The following is an 18874-nucleotide window of genomic DNA, read 5'->3' as shown; positions in this document are numbered from 1 at the left end:
TTTGTTATTCCTCTGCCATCTCCAGCTCTGGTAATCCAACCATTCTTCACTGCCCTTTGTCCTGTGCTTCAGCCCTTTGACATCATCAAGAGCAGCAGCACCACAACAGTGTGCTGAGCACAGCAACTTCAAGAATTGCAATGACAAGAAAGACAGTGGCGTAGTGTGAATGGCAGATTCATCTGATGACTCTGATGATCTTAAGTCATGTAGTGTGGCCCAGGCATAAGGTACTTTTTTAGAATATAGAATTTGCTTGTGTATTGAGAAAGTAGCACAAAGTGCTTGTATCATTTGTAACATTTGCCATTTGTATAGTTGTATATTGCAATGTTTGTAGGGTGACCAGATGAAATTTGAGAAACTTGAGCAAAATCTCACTCTAAATTGGATTATTTGTTATTAATATTATGAAGATCAGTTACAGATTGTGTGGATGATACACATTCAGATGTTGTTTATAATATCTATTACTATAACAGTTCACTTTTGAGGCAAAAAGGCCAGGATTTGGGACAACTGCTTGTAATTTGGGACAATCCTGAATTTTTCATAACATCTGGTAACCCTAAACATACGGTCACAATCACTGCTGTTGACTGTTTAAGTAGTAAATAAACTTCACTGAGTCAAAGTAGAGGGCTTGTAGTAAAACAAATAGTAAAACATGAATGTCTTTGTCTATTACATTCTACACCTCATCCAGCTAATTATTTAGTAGTTTTTCAGAATTACTAGATTTTGTTAAAATAAAGATTTAATTAACAACACAATGAACCAGCTGTTATATCTCATTCAGTCATTTATTCAGCATGATTGTCATGAGTACTGGATTTTATAAAACATAGTAAATGTTGCCACTACATTAATTTATTGTAGATATAGGCCAACATGCAACAAGGCACCAATGCTATTCTCTTTTCTCTCATTCTCTAAAAAGAAAGTAGAATTTTTTCAGACTTAATTTCCAACACTACTCATCGCATATTACAGCATTCAAATTTAAGTGGAGGAAAAGGAAAAATTCTTGTCTATACTTCTGATTGAGAAATCTTTATTAACTCAAACACCCTTTGATGTACTCACTGTTTAAGACTACATGTGGCTGGTATAATAACATACAATATTCCTCAAATAATTAGCATACAAACTTGTTCCAGGTATGCAAACCTTCATATCAACATGGTTGTAAAATGTAGTGCTTGCATGTGTGTATACATGCGTGGAAAACAGACAATATGTTGCTCAAACACAAGGTCAATTTTTAATTAGCAGTACACACAAATTTTGTTTGGGTTCCATCTTACACATGGCTTTGAAAAATTTAGACCCATTTCCAATCTGTTGAAAACCTTTGAACTCCTCACCCAACAATATCAGGATCTACAGTAGCTAATGACTTTGTCAAGCATAAACCTTTATAATTCTGACTTCAAGCCTCAAATGACAAAAACATTTGAAGCAAAACGAACAGTAAAGACTCAAACTTAAGGTCTGTAACCGATGAAATGGTGCCCTGCTCATGAGCGTGGTGGCTGCAGTCGTGGAGAGTTTGGAGGTCACTTTCTGAGGAACTTGCAGTACCTCTCTCCTCACACTGATATGATGGCTCAGGTTCTAGCTCTGATTTTGTCTCAAGTCCTGTCCCTGCTCCCTGTCTGTGGCTGATGTGGTCTGTTCCTTCTGTGAAGTGTTCAGGGCGAGCTGTATGGCCCAGATGCTGAGAGGCCTCATGTACGCCAGAGAGCGGTAGATGCTCTTCTCACAGTAGGCTTCAGGAGTCTGGAAGGCCATGCCCAGCCTCTCCCACACAGTCCGATAGCAACCCTCTGCCGTACGCATACCCTCCTCCTGCATACCCTGAGAAAAACAGACAGCCACAGAGGCGTGAGACAGTCTTTCCCTTCATGTCACACAGTCAACACTAGTTATTACACTAGTCAACTAGCTATACAAACATCAGCCATCATAACATTACTCTTAGGGTAGAATCTTTACAGAAAGATCATCATTGTAAACTTAAATAGTTAAACATTTTGGGATAGAGGTTTATTTGCTCTCTTGCTTGGAGACTTAAGTAAGAAGATCAATACCGCTGTTATTTGCCATGTTTTTGTGTCTAAGTGACTAATGGGGACAACAGTTTTTGAAATTGGTTTAGTATTACAGCTTGTTGTTTTATCCCTTGAATAGAATATAGGAAATAACACACACACTTACCTCATGGATCATTGTGGCTGCCAATCCATATACCACCCCAATCCAGACCTCATCTGACTGGACACTGGAGCGGTCGGGCACTCCTTCAGGACGCATGCCATTAACTGCCCCCATCTGGCCTCCAGCGAAGCTCATTACATTCAAGTCAAAGACAGATTTTAGTGCGCTCTGGATTTTTTCTTTTGGAAAAGCCTGGAGGGAGAGATGAAATAATGATGAGAACCTTTATTGATGTTTGTGCAAGCTGAAGGTATGTGGGGGTGTGTATGTTTAAGATTTTAAAAATTCAAATCAAAATATTATAGGCAAAGTCAAGTGAAAAACATTGACAGTGACTACAAAAATGTCACCAGATTACAGATAAGGTATTGGTATACATGTCTACGAGAAGCTGCAGTACAGAACTTATAACTAGGCTTAAGAAACAGCATCACCATTACAAAGTGTATCTGCCAGATGAGCACTGACAAGTTATAATTATCAGATTTTATTCAGTATCTGCTTCAAAAATACAGTATCAGTTATACTTCACAGGACAGCTGGTACTTTGCCTTATTTAGAAGATTCCTTGTCATTGTGTACTCTTCTGAAACACTGAAACCTCTGTTGGATTCATGGCTTATTCTTACAGCTGACAGATGGGGGAGCTCATGTTTTAACTTGCCTGATAGTCTCCCTCTCCCAGCCCAGACGCTCTCAGGAACCAGTGGCCAGCACACTGGTCAGACATGACACTATTAGAAAGGTCTCTCCCGCTGCTGTCATAGTTGTAGTACTTGCCTAAACATGAACAGAAAATAGAAAACAAAGGAAAAGGATTTCAAACCTGTAGAAATAACTTACAGCTGGATGAATCCTTCCCATAAACATACTGAACACTACAAATGGGTGTTTGAACTTACCGTTCCACAGCAGTTTCTCAAAAGCAGTACTGCCCCTGTCCAAGATGTCTCTGTAATGCTGGTATGTCTCCTCGCTGTCCACCAGTCTGGCCATCTTACACATCACACACAGGGACGCCAACCACAGCCCACCACAGTACGCACTGTGAAATACAAATAAACAGAAAGACACCAGAGAAAACTGCTTTACTAATGTGACTTCTCTCACAGATGCAGATAATGTTTTGCATAAAAACCCTGAGCGGAACTTAAATCAAATGTAGCCTTGACATTATCACTTAACAAAAAGGCTGGTACCTCTTGGGAAAACACATTTCAAGCTTAAACTAAAAGTACCAGTTCTCAGTGTTAAAAAGTGAAGATTTTTCTACTATACTGAACTCATATTTAGCTGTTATAAAGTATATACTCCAGTTGTTTTGCTAAAAACCTAAAGTGAGACATATCAGTGAAAGCCAATAGATACGTGCTTTATTTCAAATATGTAATAATAAATAGATAAGTAAGAAACACAAAACAAGAATAACCAATAAAAGTAACAACAGACACATTAATCAACATAAATGCTAACTCATGTCTGACATGAGATATGAAGTAAAAGCGTATCATGTATAATTAAAGTGTAATTGAATTACAGAAAATTTGCATTAAACTATATTATTCCTGAAATTCGTGTTGCCAGTGTATAAATCTTATGTCTTAAGTTAGTTTTCTAGCTTTGGAACTTGATGTACTCTGAGTCCTCTGTGTCCACCGTCTTGCAGGACAAAGTTGTAAACAGGAACCGTCAATTTTGGAGGCCTTTCAACTTTGCCGCAGCCTCTGAACTCATCCTTGGCTCACAGGTCACATTTAGGGAAGCGCTGCAAATTCTTTCCTGCTTATGGTCACAAGTCATGCTTTTTTCCATTTCCCTTTCTCCCTTCCCCTGCCATTCAATTGTAGTTATTTTGTTTATTAAAGGACCTGCAAAGGAGCAGATTTAATTTAATATAGAGAGGTTTAATTTGTTGGAAGTTAAGTATTCAGTTTCCTATTTTATTTTTATTTTATTTATTTTTTGTTGATGGAATTTGAATCATGTCCGAGGAGTATCACAAAGCAAATAGTTATTTTTTTTTTTTCCATCATACCACATCTGAAACCACACCTGAGATGGCTGTGATATAAGGAGGAAGTCCTGTGTACTGAGATTAAGAGATATTCTTTCACTCATCTGCCATTTTCCATCAATTTCAATGTAAAATGAAAGTGTAAAATGGTGTCACCGTGTTTTTTCATGCTCTCACCTTGGTCCTGTCACCGTCCAACCATCATAAGTCTGGTCAGCATATCCCGAGTTCTCTATCAGTCCATCTCCATCCAGGTCAAATTTCATCTCTGACTCCATCACCGCCTTGCAGAACAACCAGAAAAAGACACTTGAGTGCAACAAAACTCCGAGCAAGTGACAAACAGATGGAATACAATGTCTTCAAATGCAGTACATTTAAGGCTTCATTAGTTTGTCATTTCTACCTGGCAGATGGGCCACATGTCCCGCAGGTACTGATTGTCCTGGGTGAGATGAAAGTCCCTGTAGACCTGCAGGACGAACTTCAGGTTCAGGTCTTTCCAGTCTGCAGTGTCGTGGATGAGGTAGGCATTCACCCTCTGCCACGGCTCGTCATCTAGAAACAGAGTCATCATGTACTGAGAGAAAATTCAAAACTACTGCTTTCAGTGATTTTCATTCAGCACAGAAATGAAATAAAACCTACCTGGGTCTCCTATATCATGAGGCACCACATTTTTGGCCTTCACAGGAGAGTAAACACCACTCATCAGATGGAGCCTCTCTGTTGGGTCGTGCTGAACCACACTGCCGGCTGTGAAGAGATTCATGCTGTAAAACCTGAGCCTTATGCCTCTCTTTTATCAAATACACATACTTAAACAGCGCATAACTCACCAATTTCATATTGCACACTCAGGGCGAGTTTGGGCCACAGCATGATAAGTGCAAAGGAAGCGTAGAAGTGCACGTCGTATGTGTTGTACATTCTGTACTCCTGACCTGAGAAACGTAACAATAACAGCTCAGTAATATGGGTCATAAAACACATTTAATACTGTCAGATCTTCCTTCTCACCTCTGCAAAGGTTTAATATACATTTTTAACCATGTGTTGTAAGGTTAAGTTCATGTTTGTACCAAAGCTGTATTGTATTGTAAGTTTAGATTTTCTCTTCTGGTTCACGTTTGTTTTTTGAATGCAAGCACCAAAAATAAACACATGACGGTCACATTATTTTCAGTTCTGATCACATGAATGTTATGGTATAAAACTGAAACTAGGGCATGCACCCTGAGCACGTTCTGAGTTTTTGTTTGGCAAGTATAATAGTATACTGTAGTATAGTATAAGCACGAAGGACCAGACAAACAATGGGAAGAAACCAAATTGGCTGATTTTATTGGTACATAGTATTTTGTTTATTGATTCACATGCTTATTGGAGATCAACTCACTTTTCTGTCAGATATGTCGTATTATGAATAAGTTGTGATATGCAGCCAATGAAGGCAGCTGATAGACCTTGATTTAGAAAAAAATCAATGCACATTAAAGGACAAACTTATGATATTCTGTGACACAAACTGTAGTTGGGCTGCAACTAATGATTATTTTTATAATCTACTGATCTCTCAGTTATTTTTTTAATTAATCAATAAATCTTTTTGTCTACCCCTCCTTGTCCTTGGCGTTTACCTTCTAGGTAGGCAAAACGACCGTACTCCTTGACGACCACAGGCTGAGCTGGCAGCCCGCCATCCTCGCTGCGCACACCACCACTGACATCAGCGTCCTCTGGTAGTTCTGTCCACACGGTCCCTCCATCCGCCACAAAGTACAACTCATTAAACAGGGCTGACTTATACCAGGAGGGGAGAGCGCTGCAACACATGAGCCAAGATGACAGGATAAACAATTCTAAACATGCATTGATGGAAAACAGGTTTTCAGGAGGTCATAATTCATCACTGCTTTTTTAGATTAACTAATGTTAATTTAATCTCCAGTGCTTTGAGAGTTGTGAACTACCTGTCCTGAAGGATGGGTCTTTGCCACTCCTCGATGCTCTTCTCCCACTGTGTGTAGTGTGTGAGGGCGTAGTGACTGAGTGAGGGGGACGCATCCCCTTTGGTCCCAAAGTAACGAGTGTATCTCCTGGAGACAGAAAAGACACAACAACACTGCATGCTCATCAGCAACTCCACCAAATGCATAAACAGGAAACACTAGTTTAATTAATTTAACATTTTAAAAGTCTTTATAAACATATCTTCAGTATTCTACAAGGAGGTCAAAGGCGTCTCATTTTCAGGTGGGGCTGCATTTTGTGAAAATGCAAAAACATATCTGACTGGGATAAAAAAAGCAAAAATATATCTCAGAATGGGGTAAAAATGCAAAAATATGTCTGACTGAGATAAAAATGCAAAAAATATATCAGACTGGGATAGAAAATACAAAAACATATCTGAGACTGGGATTTTTTTAAAAAAGGAATGAGCGTGGACATTTAAAACCTTTGTTTAGGCTTGACGCCATGTCCCCAGAACCAGAAGTGATCCACATCAAAGAAAGTAAACAACACTGCTTTGGTTGTAACATCTTTAGCTTGTTTTCTGTAGAGATGCACACTGTGTGTGTGGGTGTTTACTTTTGTGTTTGATGTACCTTATGTGTTCCCTTTCCCTGGAGCCAAAGGTAATTTTGGGCATGTCCCAGGCCAGGCAGAACTCTAGGCTGTTATGGCTCTGAGCCGGCACTGAGCAGCCCACAGCCAACGCTGCCGCCACCTTCTCTCCCTTAGACGTGGGTGGGCTGGATCCTGCAGAGGTCAGCAAGAGAGGGAGGGCAGGACACCAAGGGAGGTTACTGTAGGTCATATATGTCATCTCTAGTGTTGAGCAGAGCAGTTTTGCAGGATTGATACATTAATTCAGTACTTTTGTATGACGTTTGAGCCAATAAACAGCCCTCATGTTTTATAATCAGCTGGGCCCTGTCACATGACTGTGGGAACCTATGAGACAGGAAAACCAAGCATGCAGCTACAGACACTTCAGCATCAAACTGAGAGATGGCAGAAAAGAAACATACTGTAGAAAGAAATATAGCAAGATGCACTACTTGTGACAAGTTAAGTGGCACACAGCAGCAAAACAAGATATTTATTTACTTTATTATAATTCTGATTATTTCTGCAAAATACACTATTAGCACAAACATTGTTATTCAGTTGTACTTATACTGCTTTCGTGATAAATATATTTTTCTTTCTTCTTTCCTCTAATGAAAAATGGCATATCCATTTTAAAAAATATCAATATCCATGTTGGTAAAACTGACAATCGGAACTGTCTCAAATTTTTTTAAAAAAAGTTTGTTACCAGAATAACAAAGACAGCTTGATAAATCTATCTTACTTTTGAAATATGGACTGATTTAGCCCTTGGCCATAAGCCTGTATGTCTTTATTCACCAATCCACTCAGGTCAACTGACAAAACTTTTTTTGTTCGTCTCTGAAAACTAGAACACTACATTGTCATGCTAGTGCTTGTTTTAGGTGCCAAAACCCAGAAATGACCTACTGGCTGTTGCTTGTTGAAATATGTCTTATCTCCCATTTTGAAAAGCTTACACGAAACTCTTTTATACGTTTCTTATATCTGCTCACAGTGTCACAATATTAGGGGCGTTTAATGATGCATCAGTTTCTTTCATTCTAATTCTTCTTACTTCTGTTTTTATGTAAGTGCTTCTGTTACTGTGAGTAACTTGAGACATCTGTTCCATTGTGAATCAGTCTCATCCCTCCACTGACCTGTAGGAGAGTCCAGTCGTCCGTCAGTGATGAGGTCACTCCACAGGCTGCTGCAGGTTCCCTTTGGACTGAACGCTGTCTGGTGACTGACCTCCCTGTCAGGCTGTTAATATGTGCACACAAACACACACACACGCTTGGTCAATCTAAAACCTCAGGCTCATTAACAGCAGAGATTTCACAACCAGCTGATTATTAGAAATCCACTTCCAGATAACAGAGTCTATTGTTACAAATCCTGTTCTCTCCCTGGGAATAGTTGTGCAGCTTCCTACAACCTGCTACAAAAGCTGCTGAAATCATGAATCAAACCTGTTCTCGGGCTGCGATGCACAGAGTGTACGGGTTCACTGTAGTGCAGTGATGTAGCAAGACCCCTGACACCGCCTCCCCCTCCTTCTCCAGGTGGAATGGTTCATTCCAGTGTCCCCCGCTCTTGTCGTCCTTGTGTCCCGACCCATTGACCATGGTAAACATGATGGAGACATCCAGGGCGTAGTCGTTCTTGTTCTCAATGTCCCACACAAACACAGCCACTGGGAGGCTAGAGTCCTGAGAGAGACGAGACACATGGTGGAACCAGCATGACAACATGCACCATCGAAAATCTGTCTTTTACCACAATCAAAAACTGTGGGACCAAACAACCAAATGACTCGTTTATCTTTTACTTGCAACTGCAAAAATCTAAAAATCAAGAAACTTATTTAAGTTGCTTGTTAGAAGAAAATGCAATGATATTCATTATTTTATGAAACAGAAAAAGCAAACCATGTGGAATAATAAAACATTAACAGTCTCCAAAGAAGAAAAAAAAGAAGTGGACACTCAGGATATTTTCAATAACCAATATGATGATACTTATAACTGATCATTTCACATTTTTGTAATTTAAAAGTAAGTTATTTTATGTCTTTTATGGTTTATGAACACAGCACTCAGATGTAGTGAGCAAAAATGGATGATTTAATATTCTGAACAAACTAAATCTGACATCATTATAACAATAAAAACAAAGAACAGTTCTGAATCTTCATATGTTCATTTGTTTTTTCTAGTAAAGTTCATCATTATCACTGTACATTTTTTCAGTGAAAATGAAATGCAAAAAATTACATCTTTCAGGTCTAATGTGGATGCCTTGGATTGGATTTGTTACCAGGATACATATACAGCTCATTTTACAGAGTAAAAATCAACTCTGGTGGACAAATCTGCCAGTACTGAACAATACAGACTTTCAAGAATATTCAAAGCATGTCGCAACTGTGAAGGTCTGACAAAAGTATCAGTTACTCTGCATGAAATCCAGGGATGCCTCAGGTACCTGGTAGTCATGGGGGATGACTGGGGAAATCTGTCTGCAGGTTAAGGTCACGTTCTGTCCCGGCAGGTGGTAGACGGTCCAGGCGCGGGGGTACAAGGCGTGATAGAAGGCATACTCTCCACAATAGCCCCAGTTCCAGCCTTGTAATGTGGGAGGACGCTCTACAGAGAGAACCTGCTGGTAAACTGTTTGGCCACCGCGGCGCAAACACACTGTGAACTAAGAAAAGGAAAGGGAGATTAAAGATGAATACAGTGTTTTTTAAAATCTTTTTTATATGTATATGTTAGAAGATTAGATGTTAATTATTACCAGAATTTCATAAATTGAACCTGTCTTAGCTGTCTACAGCTTAGGAAACAAAACTGCTCTCATTATGTAGTTTTTATAACACCTAAACCAGCCAAAATAACTGACTTGACTTGACCACAGGAGTAATTGCTGGACTTTGCAGAGATTTAAATTCAAAAGTCAGAGAGTCATTGAAAAGGACGCAAGGGGACCAAAATATATAAAGCCAGATAAATCTCCTCTATCTAACTAAGTCATTCTTTATGTTGAAATTTACTTTTACACAATCTTAGTTGTTTAAGATCATTTAAACCTGGTTTGCTGTGACAGTTTTGTAGTGGTACATTCCAGGGTTAAGTTGCCATCTGCAGAATTCCCCCCTCCATCCTCTCGTGATGGTACCTCCTCCAATACCGCCGAGCGGAGCACCTGCAAATTATACAGTATGGTGTCAACTTGGAGAAACAGCGTGGGGGGTGAGCTGATTAATGGATAATCCAAAACTATATAACATTAAAGTCTGTGTTTGCTCAACTGAGAGCGCTGGCAATCCTACGTGAGATTACAAAATTTCATAAATATTAATGTGGCTTCAATAGAGCCACAAAATGCAAGGTCAAAATAGGATTTGATCCAAGATTAGACAGAATTATTGATCAGAGTACAGTCAACATACAGTACTTCAACATACTGATTAAACAGGTTGATTCAGGTTTGTTCCTTTTTTTTAGTTCATGCCACACTAAACCCTTCGATCAGCCCATGATGAGCCCCTTTTACTTCTGACTGTGTGGAAAATTGTTGTTTACACATGATGAAAAAAGACATTAATGACAGACAAATGACAAAGTTAAAGTTTGCATTCCAGTGCACCACACAGCGTCTTCCCTGTCTGCTCTTCACAGCAGCACAATGATTTTTTACAAAGAAAGAAACAACTTTGATTCACACCTGTACTTAGTGATCAGATCACCCAGGACGCATGTTAATACCAGGTCTGAACAGGGACTCCGATTCAGCCATTCAGCATAAAAATTGATGAATGCACTCTGTTGTAAGACAGACCTGAACTCACCATATATTTGACGCAAGGGTTGTGCTCCAAACATATCAATGAATGGCGCCTTCTTCTCCACCTGGGTCTTCTTGTACCACCATTTTAGATACCTGGGTGAACACAGAGTAAACAGTCAGAAGTGAAATGATGCAAGTGTGAAACGAAATCAACACGGCTGAAAGCAAGTGAATAAATCTACAAATATTCAGTGAAAACACAGTTAAGCATAGGCTAGGGCAATCTGGTCAAAAAATTATATCACAATCTATTTAATCCAAATCATGATCCATGATCTAAACAGAAGTAATATATACACCTGGACTGATGTCGATCGATTTAATGTTCAACAATGCAATATGATCGCAATAATGCAAAGTGAAAATATCAATATATATTGTCATCTTTAAGATGCACTTTTATTTCAAAAATCACATAGCAAGTCTGTGTTATAAATATATATAAATATCTGGAAGAGTTCAGTCATAAAATTGTAAATAATTTAGTCACCTTCTGTGAGTCGACATAAACATATCTGAATAAATTAAATGGACTGATGATACTGTCTGATAATGATCACAGACCCCTGAACTGAATAAAAATCATGTTGTGGCAGACTTTGTGATATTAGAAAATACTGCATTACTGCAAACTATAACAAGACTTGAGCCTGTAAACTTCTCCATTTGCACCATTAAAGCACAGCACTGCATTAAAGATGATACACAGGTTTCAAAATGGTGATTAAAACATGAGTTTAATTTGAAGTTGTAAAAATACTTCAAAATATAACAATCATAAAAAACACTTTTCAAGCACTCACAACTCAATTACATTACATTACAGTACACCCATAGAAGAGCCACATGAAATAATTCATCCAATCAATTTATCCATCAGTTGTTACATCACTCTATTTTTGTTTGTTTTCATAGTGCGGATCTGCCAGTCGATGAGGTTACGTGACGTTTGGAAATAGAAGTAAGACAACATGAAATAACACAGTCTCGACCTACAGTTTGCCTTAGATCTTGATCTAAGATCTTCAGATTGCCCTTCTCTAATGCAGCATGCACCCAAACTACAGTCATGTGTCAGAGGGTTATGAATGGGGATGCTCTTAATTTTCTAATTAGTTTACAATTAATTATCACATATATGTAATTTATAAACATGTTTTTTCTTCCTTGTTTGTTTAAATGCAGCTACAGCTGTTTCCAAGACTTCAGCACTCTGAGCCAAAGCTGGAACCAACAGCGAACAATTTGTAGACACAAACTCTCACACACACATACACACACACACTCACGCTGAGGCAGAGAGAAAAGAGGGAATTGTGCAACTGCATGAAGGAGGCACTTGTAAGTTGAGGGGAATGAAGTCAAAGTGGCAGCTCTAGTTTATCTGAGTGATGTGTGAGTATGTGTGTGCATGCATTTGTGTTTACGAGCAGCACTCGCCATTACGCCAGGGTTGTAGTGTAAAATATTAATTAGGCTACGTTACAAAGGGTTTCAAACAGCTCCTGGAGATTGAGGCCGGAGGCTCAGAAGATCACAGTCGGTATTTATGCGGTTTACGCTCTGAAATCTGATCTCAGACAGCAGATTTTCTGCTAATATGGCAAATAAAGCTGCGTTTTTGGTTGAGGAGGTGTAATTCAGTAGACAGATCATTAGTTCAGCACAGAACAGTCTGTAGTGCAGATCTCCAGGCAACAGAAGGTGAATCACCTACCACAATGCTACCACAACTACTAGATGCAACCACACAATAAATGTGGTCACAACAAACTTGCAAGTGAGCCAAATTGCCAAAACTGAATAACCTCCATCTCTAGTATTAACACTACCAGAGATCATGTTTACACCCTAATAAAACTGCAGTCAGATTTATATGGGCAGACAATAAGAAAAAAAAACATAGAAAAGCGCTCAACAAGAAGAAACCAAGCTTCAAAATAATTAAATTCCAGATGATAACTTCAAAAACCAGGCTGTTTCCGTGTTGGTTGTACAACAGGGTTTCTCCAGGAAGTTGCTTAGCAGGTGATAAGCCACTCAGGTCTAAAAACATCTTTTCTCATGATGAATTGTGAGATTAGAAGACAGTCTAAACATTTGCCAGACCGGTTAGAAATATGGCATTTGCTTAGTGAACAAGCATCCATGTTCTGCTTTCCTGGCAGGTATATTTTATTTCATAACTTTTTTATGGTGTTAGTGGAGGTGACCGGCCTGTGCTGCAAGAAACTCTAATATAGCAATCTAATATTAATGCAGCTCAACTGCATCATCAAAAGTCAAAACAGGGAGGGACGTAGCTTTGTGCAAAGCATTATGGCTTTGTTTACAGACCACAATAGTCAGTGATGGTCCTACCACCAAGGGCTTTCCACTCGCTATGAAGAAGATCCCGTGCAACTGCAAAATTGCTATGCATGACAATACAGCGCCTGACTGTATAGCAAACAATAACTCAGTCCAGAGAAACAATAGTAGTTTGCCGATACAGCTTCACTCAGGAGGAGATGAATGAATGGGATCAGTTAAAGAGAGTTATTTGAAGCCGTGGCATGTTACACTATTGTCAGGTTCCCGATGTTCTGCAGCTCAGCTGGAATGCAAACAATGGTCCTCTGCCTGATCCCGCTCTGTGAATGCGGGCCAAGTATGCTAGTCTGAACTTAACCTGTGAAAGCTCAGGCTGTGAGCAACACAGGCAACACAATGAGTGACTCTCAGTGACTAATGGGGACAACAATGTTTGAAAATGGCCCAGACATAACTTTTGCTACAATTTATTGGTTTATCTATGTAATGTGTGTGTTTATAGCTTATCGAAAATAAAACAAAGCTGCATTATTGCAGCCCATTTTGCAGCTGACGTCTGCATTGGTGTGTTCACACAACCTGCACCAAGGGGTAAACACTTTGGGGGTTTGTTTTGGTCTAGTTTATAAAAAATACCAGTTATCTTTTGCAGAAGATAATATTTTATTTCTTTTTAGTTTTATTCTTCTCTTGGTATGATTTTTCTATGTTCTTACTTGAGTGTCTGGCTCTTTTTACAGTCAGAACCTTTTTACATTAATTAACATATCTCTGTAAATGGAAGCTTTTGTTATATTGTGAGGTGTGAAGAGACCCCAGATCCCCGTGAAATCACATCTTATCCAACCCCAGCCACTTTCCTTTTTTAGTCTTTGTAATTACATTAGCAATGAATTCCTTTTGATCAAGAAGAACCCACTGAGTTCGCAACCGGTACACATTTTGATTCAGGAAGCTTCCTTTCTTCTCTTCCTGAGACTTAGCATTCTGGTATTTCTGTCATTTCCTGTGCACTGTATATGACATGACAAACAAATCTACACCAGCAGACAGTCCACCGTGTTGAGAGGATGTCTCTGTTGCCCAGTGAATAAAACTCATCTTGAACCAGCCAAAGCTTTGGGACTTGAGAGAATCTTTTTTTTTTTCTTCAACACCTGTCAAAGGAGATTGTAGCACAATCAAGTTCTACTGATTCATATCCAATCACAAACACATTTGCCATTTAGCAGATTTAGGTAGAAGCATTGTTCCACTGATGAAGCACAAAGGCTTGGAGAAGCTTAGTGGAAGGTTTTGAAGCAAAACAAATCATTTATTACTTACAACAACAGAGGAAGACGAGGTTTGAAATCTGCTTTTAAATTCCTCTTACTTTCCCATCAAAGTTTAAAGGGACTCTAAAATCAAAAATATATAAGAGACCATGTACAGTGAGCAGGTCGTTATTGTGAAATATATCCAGACATGTTGGGTGCAGGGCTGCACCACCATGTTATGTTAATCTATACAATAATGTACCAATGTTGCCATGGGGATCAAGTTGACAGAGACGCACCCTGGATTAAACAAAAAGGGAAAAACTGTATTGACCCTAAACTGAGGGTGCAGTGTGTTTGTTTTGCAATGTAACTGCAACAGGTTTTTGAAAAGTGAAGCAAGTTTGTGGTTTAGCCTCAACTGTTTTAACAGTTTTCTGGGAATTGTAAAGCATGTTTAAGTTTAAGTAGTTTAAGTGTAAGCTATATTTAGAATATTTTCACTGCTTCACTTTGCCATCAGACAACCTTTTCCGATGGGAAACTGAAGTTATAGCATTTTCCGTAGGTGTGTTCCCAGCAAATAATTTTCTTGCTGATCAAAAGGAAATTTAAACTGAGGTCAATTTAAATCTGTGAAGGCCCCATAATGCTGAAAGGTGCATACAGGTTTTGGAGCAACATGTGCTGCCATCCAGACAACCTTTCCAGAGACGTCCCTGCTTATGTTAGGAAGACAATTCCAAGACACATTCTGCTCGTGTTACAACAGTGTGGCTTCGCAGTAAAAGAGTTCAGGTACTAGACTGACATGCCTGCAGTCCAGACATGTCTCCTACATGTCTCCTATTGAAAGTGTGTCGGGCATTATGAAATGCAAAATATGATACTAGAGACGTCGGACTGAGCACATAATGTCATACACTAAGCAAGAAATGGAAAGAAGTGAAATATAGGTTGAAAAGTATTTGTGAATCATTCCCTTCTGTTCTTATTTACATTTTACACTATGACCCAGCTTTTTTAGAATTAGGGTGGTAAGAAAATAACAACTACACAGGTCATCATCAATAAGAAATGCATTCAGTCTAAATCACTGGGAGCAGGTCTGATGACGGACAGACGGATGATGACTGTCACACCAAACCCTCTCTGACACACAGCCACAGACTCCTCAGTCAAGTCATGCTCTCAGGACTGAAATGATAACTGAAAGAAAGTGCTGTTGGCTGTGTGCCTTGACAATCCACTAAAGCTGCAGAATGTATCACTTTGTGTCTCAGATGTCAGCAGGTTGTTGGAAAAACAAACACGGCCGGATCAACAGATGTTGAGATTTGTGCTGGTTTGTTTTTTCCACTGTAGCTGCAGGGTGACAATTCAGCCACAAAGATTCAAGTTAGACTTGCAGGCAATTTTTAGAAGCAGACACAACCTTTCATCATAACCTTCATGTCTTTGTTTCACCGCAGGGTTTGAAGTCATGAAGGAGTAAATGAACCACACCTTGAATTTGAAGCCAAAGGGCCCAGAGCTCGGATACAACTACACCACAAGTGTCAACTACATGTTAATTTCCCCCAGGATGAATGTAGGCGTTTACATTTACCACACCCTTTTGACTTAACAGAAAATTTATGGAGAGCACTGTGTGAGGCAAGAAAGGCAAGAAACACCAACCAACCAACACCAACTTCCTGGACTCAAATTAAGTTTGTTTGCTATGATTTTTGGATAGGGAGTTGTGTACAACAATGCACGCTCTTTTAAAACTTGGACCTTTTAGGTCGACCACGCTGTAACAAAGGCTATTTAATTGTTTTAAAAGAGATTACCTTGATGTTTTTTGCTTTTTTAGTAGTTTTAATCCAAATTGAAGTATTGTCATTTAATTGTTTGTACACTCTCCTGGGTTTGGGTTTAATTGGGTGTTTTTATTATCTGATATTTACAGTATTCTAATATTCTAAATACAGAGTACACTTAAACTGTTACTGATTGTTTTAGGTGGTCCTTTCTTAGGTGGCTAAAATACATTTTGCTGCTAACCCCAACTATAGCAGTTCACTGCTTAGCTTCCTACACCGGGACTGCTAATATACAATTTTTGAACTGATCCCATTCAGATCTGTGTGGATCCTTAATGAGACACTCAGGTACATACATGCCTTTTTTTGTATTTCAAGCCAAATGTCCAGAGGTTTTATCTGGTTAAATACTGTTAATGCTTCTCACTGTGATGAATGCTGAAATGTATCATTTTGACTGCAAATTAAATTACCTTCATGTGGAAAATTCAAGATTTGCTTTTATTGAAGGGTGAGGAAATTCAATACAGAAACATAAAGAAGCATCAACCATGTCTAGGAAGGACTGCAAGGCTGGATTGCAGTTCACACCTGCTTCTCTGTTTGTGGGTTGGGAAATTTGACACTTTAGGCTAATGCCTCCCCAGGTGCTGCACCAAGGAAATGTGTACATGGGTTATATGGTATAAACTAAAGGTTGCTATGGCATATAGAGGTGTAGACTGTAAACAGCTGGTGTCAATATTGGAGAAAATATCAAGGGTGTGTGCAGAGTGTACAACATGGTTTTAAAAAATTACTACAGAAGATTCACTTCTTAAAAGAATAGATTTATCTGAAGTGGAGTTGTATGACTGTCGTATAGTTGTATACTTGTCCATAGTCAATGTGTTGCCTACAGTAGTCAGTTGATATGAGTATTTGAAGCAGCAGATATTCTGATCTGTTGATCTTTACAAATCAAGACACAATAGTCTAACAATGTCTAAAAAAAAATTCAATCAAAAAAACAAATTGAATCACAACCTTAAAAGGAGGAGAATCATAACACTATAATAAGCAATGTACTGCTGGGGACAGGTCAGTGGCAAACTGTATTGTAGCCACGCTATATTTAGAATATTTTCACTGCACTACCTTGCTGTCAGACAGCCTTATCCAACAGGAAACTGCAGTTATATGAGCAAAATAACGTTCTCCCTCACTCCACCAGACTCACTCAAACCAGAGATTTGCTGGTCTATGGCTGCCTCAATCTGGTTTGTTTGTGACTTCTGTGAATCCAAACTGACCTTTTAAAACACGACGCAAACCAACTAATGCAGTAGACCAGCAACTACTGTGTTCTGCGAGGTGAAACTGCTTTTTTGGCAAAAGGAATTTGGTTGCTTTTGAGAAAGCGATATTGGTCTATCAGTGATTTCCCATTGGAAGAGGCAAAGTGGTGAAAACTTTTGAAAAATTTTGTAGGTGAACCTTTTTCAAGTGGCAAAAATATATTTTGCTGCTGACCCTGTCCATAGCAGTATATTGCTTGGCTTCCTACACCGTTACTCCTACTGCTTCTCCAAACTGGGGGTGTGTCAACTGTCATCTACATAAAACCCCACTTAAAATAATCCAACCTATAACTTTAAATGGAAGGTCAGAGTGTCTCACCTGATTCCTAGGCCGATGTGGTCCAAGACATTGGATAGCGAGACATCTTTTGCTTGAAAGGGCTTTCTCTTCTCCTTGAATTCGTGTGCCAGGCAGATTCGCCAGCCCTCCTTAGGCACGCCATAGCCCGTTTCCTTGGAGACATACCTGCTCATGAGGTCCGCTGTGGACTTCTCACCCCACTCTGTGGTCATTTTAGCAGTCCACACTGGGGGGGCTCACAGTAGTGAAATGGAGCAAGAAGACACTTGGGAGTACACACAGGGAGTTGTCCTTACCTCCTTTTGTCAACAACAGAGTCAGTTTATGTTGCAGTCACCATGAGGAGGTAGAAGATGTGGCTTAGAGATCAGAAAGTGGATCAATTAAGAGCCATTCCTGTGGGGCAGACCGGTTCTCGGCTGACAGGCTCTGAATACCTGCAGGTCAGGGACTGATGGTGGAATAATTGCTACTTCAGGTAGCAAGTCCCAGGGCCATTATAAGTTTATTTCTGATCACAACAGTATTTGGTCTTTACAGCGCAAGATGCTCATGTCATTGGGGACTGCAGCGCCATCAGTCTCTGGATTCCTGTGTTCAGAGATGGTAGAGAGATGATGGACCCCTTTCGACCCCCCCCGTGCATGGACTCCGGATGTCTGTGCCGTCAGCAGCTGTGGCTGAATGGAGGGTGACAGCTACAAACCAACAGGAAGTGTTGGGGATGCAGATCTCAGCATTTTGACCTACAATGGTATCACACGGGACAGAAGGAAAGGGTTAAAAAGTAGTGGTTTAAACGGTGCACATACAGGCGAGTCGATATCAAGCAAGCATCTCAGTAGCCGGCCGGCGGTTAGCTGCACAGCCGCAAACTGATGACATTATATCATCTTAATAAATAATGTAACGTTAGCTACACCGCTATTTTGCTTCAGAGCTTTTGAGCAGTGGCGACCTTTACTAGCTACCTCGCCATTTACCACAGATGAGAGAATATAATTGTTGTGTAAATACCGGAGCGACGGCGTCATTCCTGTGCTGCTCCAGACCGACCTCTGTCAGAGCCGTATAGCTTCTGCTAGCACGGCGCTCGACATGCAAATCGTTTGTCGGCGAATGAGAGATGCGATGTGCCCTCTACGTGGTCTGTCAGGTTGAAA

General features: G+C 39.7%; 1 protein-coding gene across 1 annotated transcript; it reads right to left on the bottom strand.

Annotated features, from left to right (window-relative positions):
* Nucleotides 1-1526: 1526 nt before the first annotated feature.
* Nucleotides 1527-18123, bottom strand: gba2 (glucosidase, beta (bile acid) 2). The gene is made up of 17 exons (XM_084711736.1): nt 17730-18123; nt 10692-10783; nt 9930-10045; nt 9326-9544; nt 8311-8550; nt 7999-8101; nt 6847-7000; nt 6208-6333; nt 5875-6059; nt 5074-5178; nt 4883-4990; nt 4641-4792; nt 4412-4518; nt 3123-3265; nt 2885-3000; nt 2221-2412; nt 1527-1860 (listed from the first exon to the last, which is right to left on the bottom strand). The coding sequence occupies exons 1-17, from the start codon at nt 17921-17923 to the stop codon at nt 1618-1620; spliced, it is 2595 nt and encodes an 864-aa protein (XP_084567862.1). The 5' UTR covers nt 17924-18123; the 3' UTR covers nt 1527-1617.
* Between the last annotated feature and the right edge of the window lie 751 nt (nt 18124-18874).

The sequence above is a fragment of the Lutjanus erythropterus genome, chromosome 23 (assembly GCF_056507025.1).
Source record: "Lutjanus erythropterus isolate fLutEry1 chromosome 23, fLutEry1.hap2, whole genome shotgun sequence".
Lineage (NCBI taxonomy): Eukaryota > Metazoa > Chordata > Actinopteri > Lutjaniformes > Lutjanidae > Lutjanus > Lutjanus erythropterus.
This window is presented reverse-complemented; position numbering and strand designations above follow the sequence as displayed.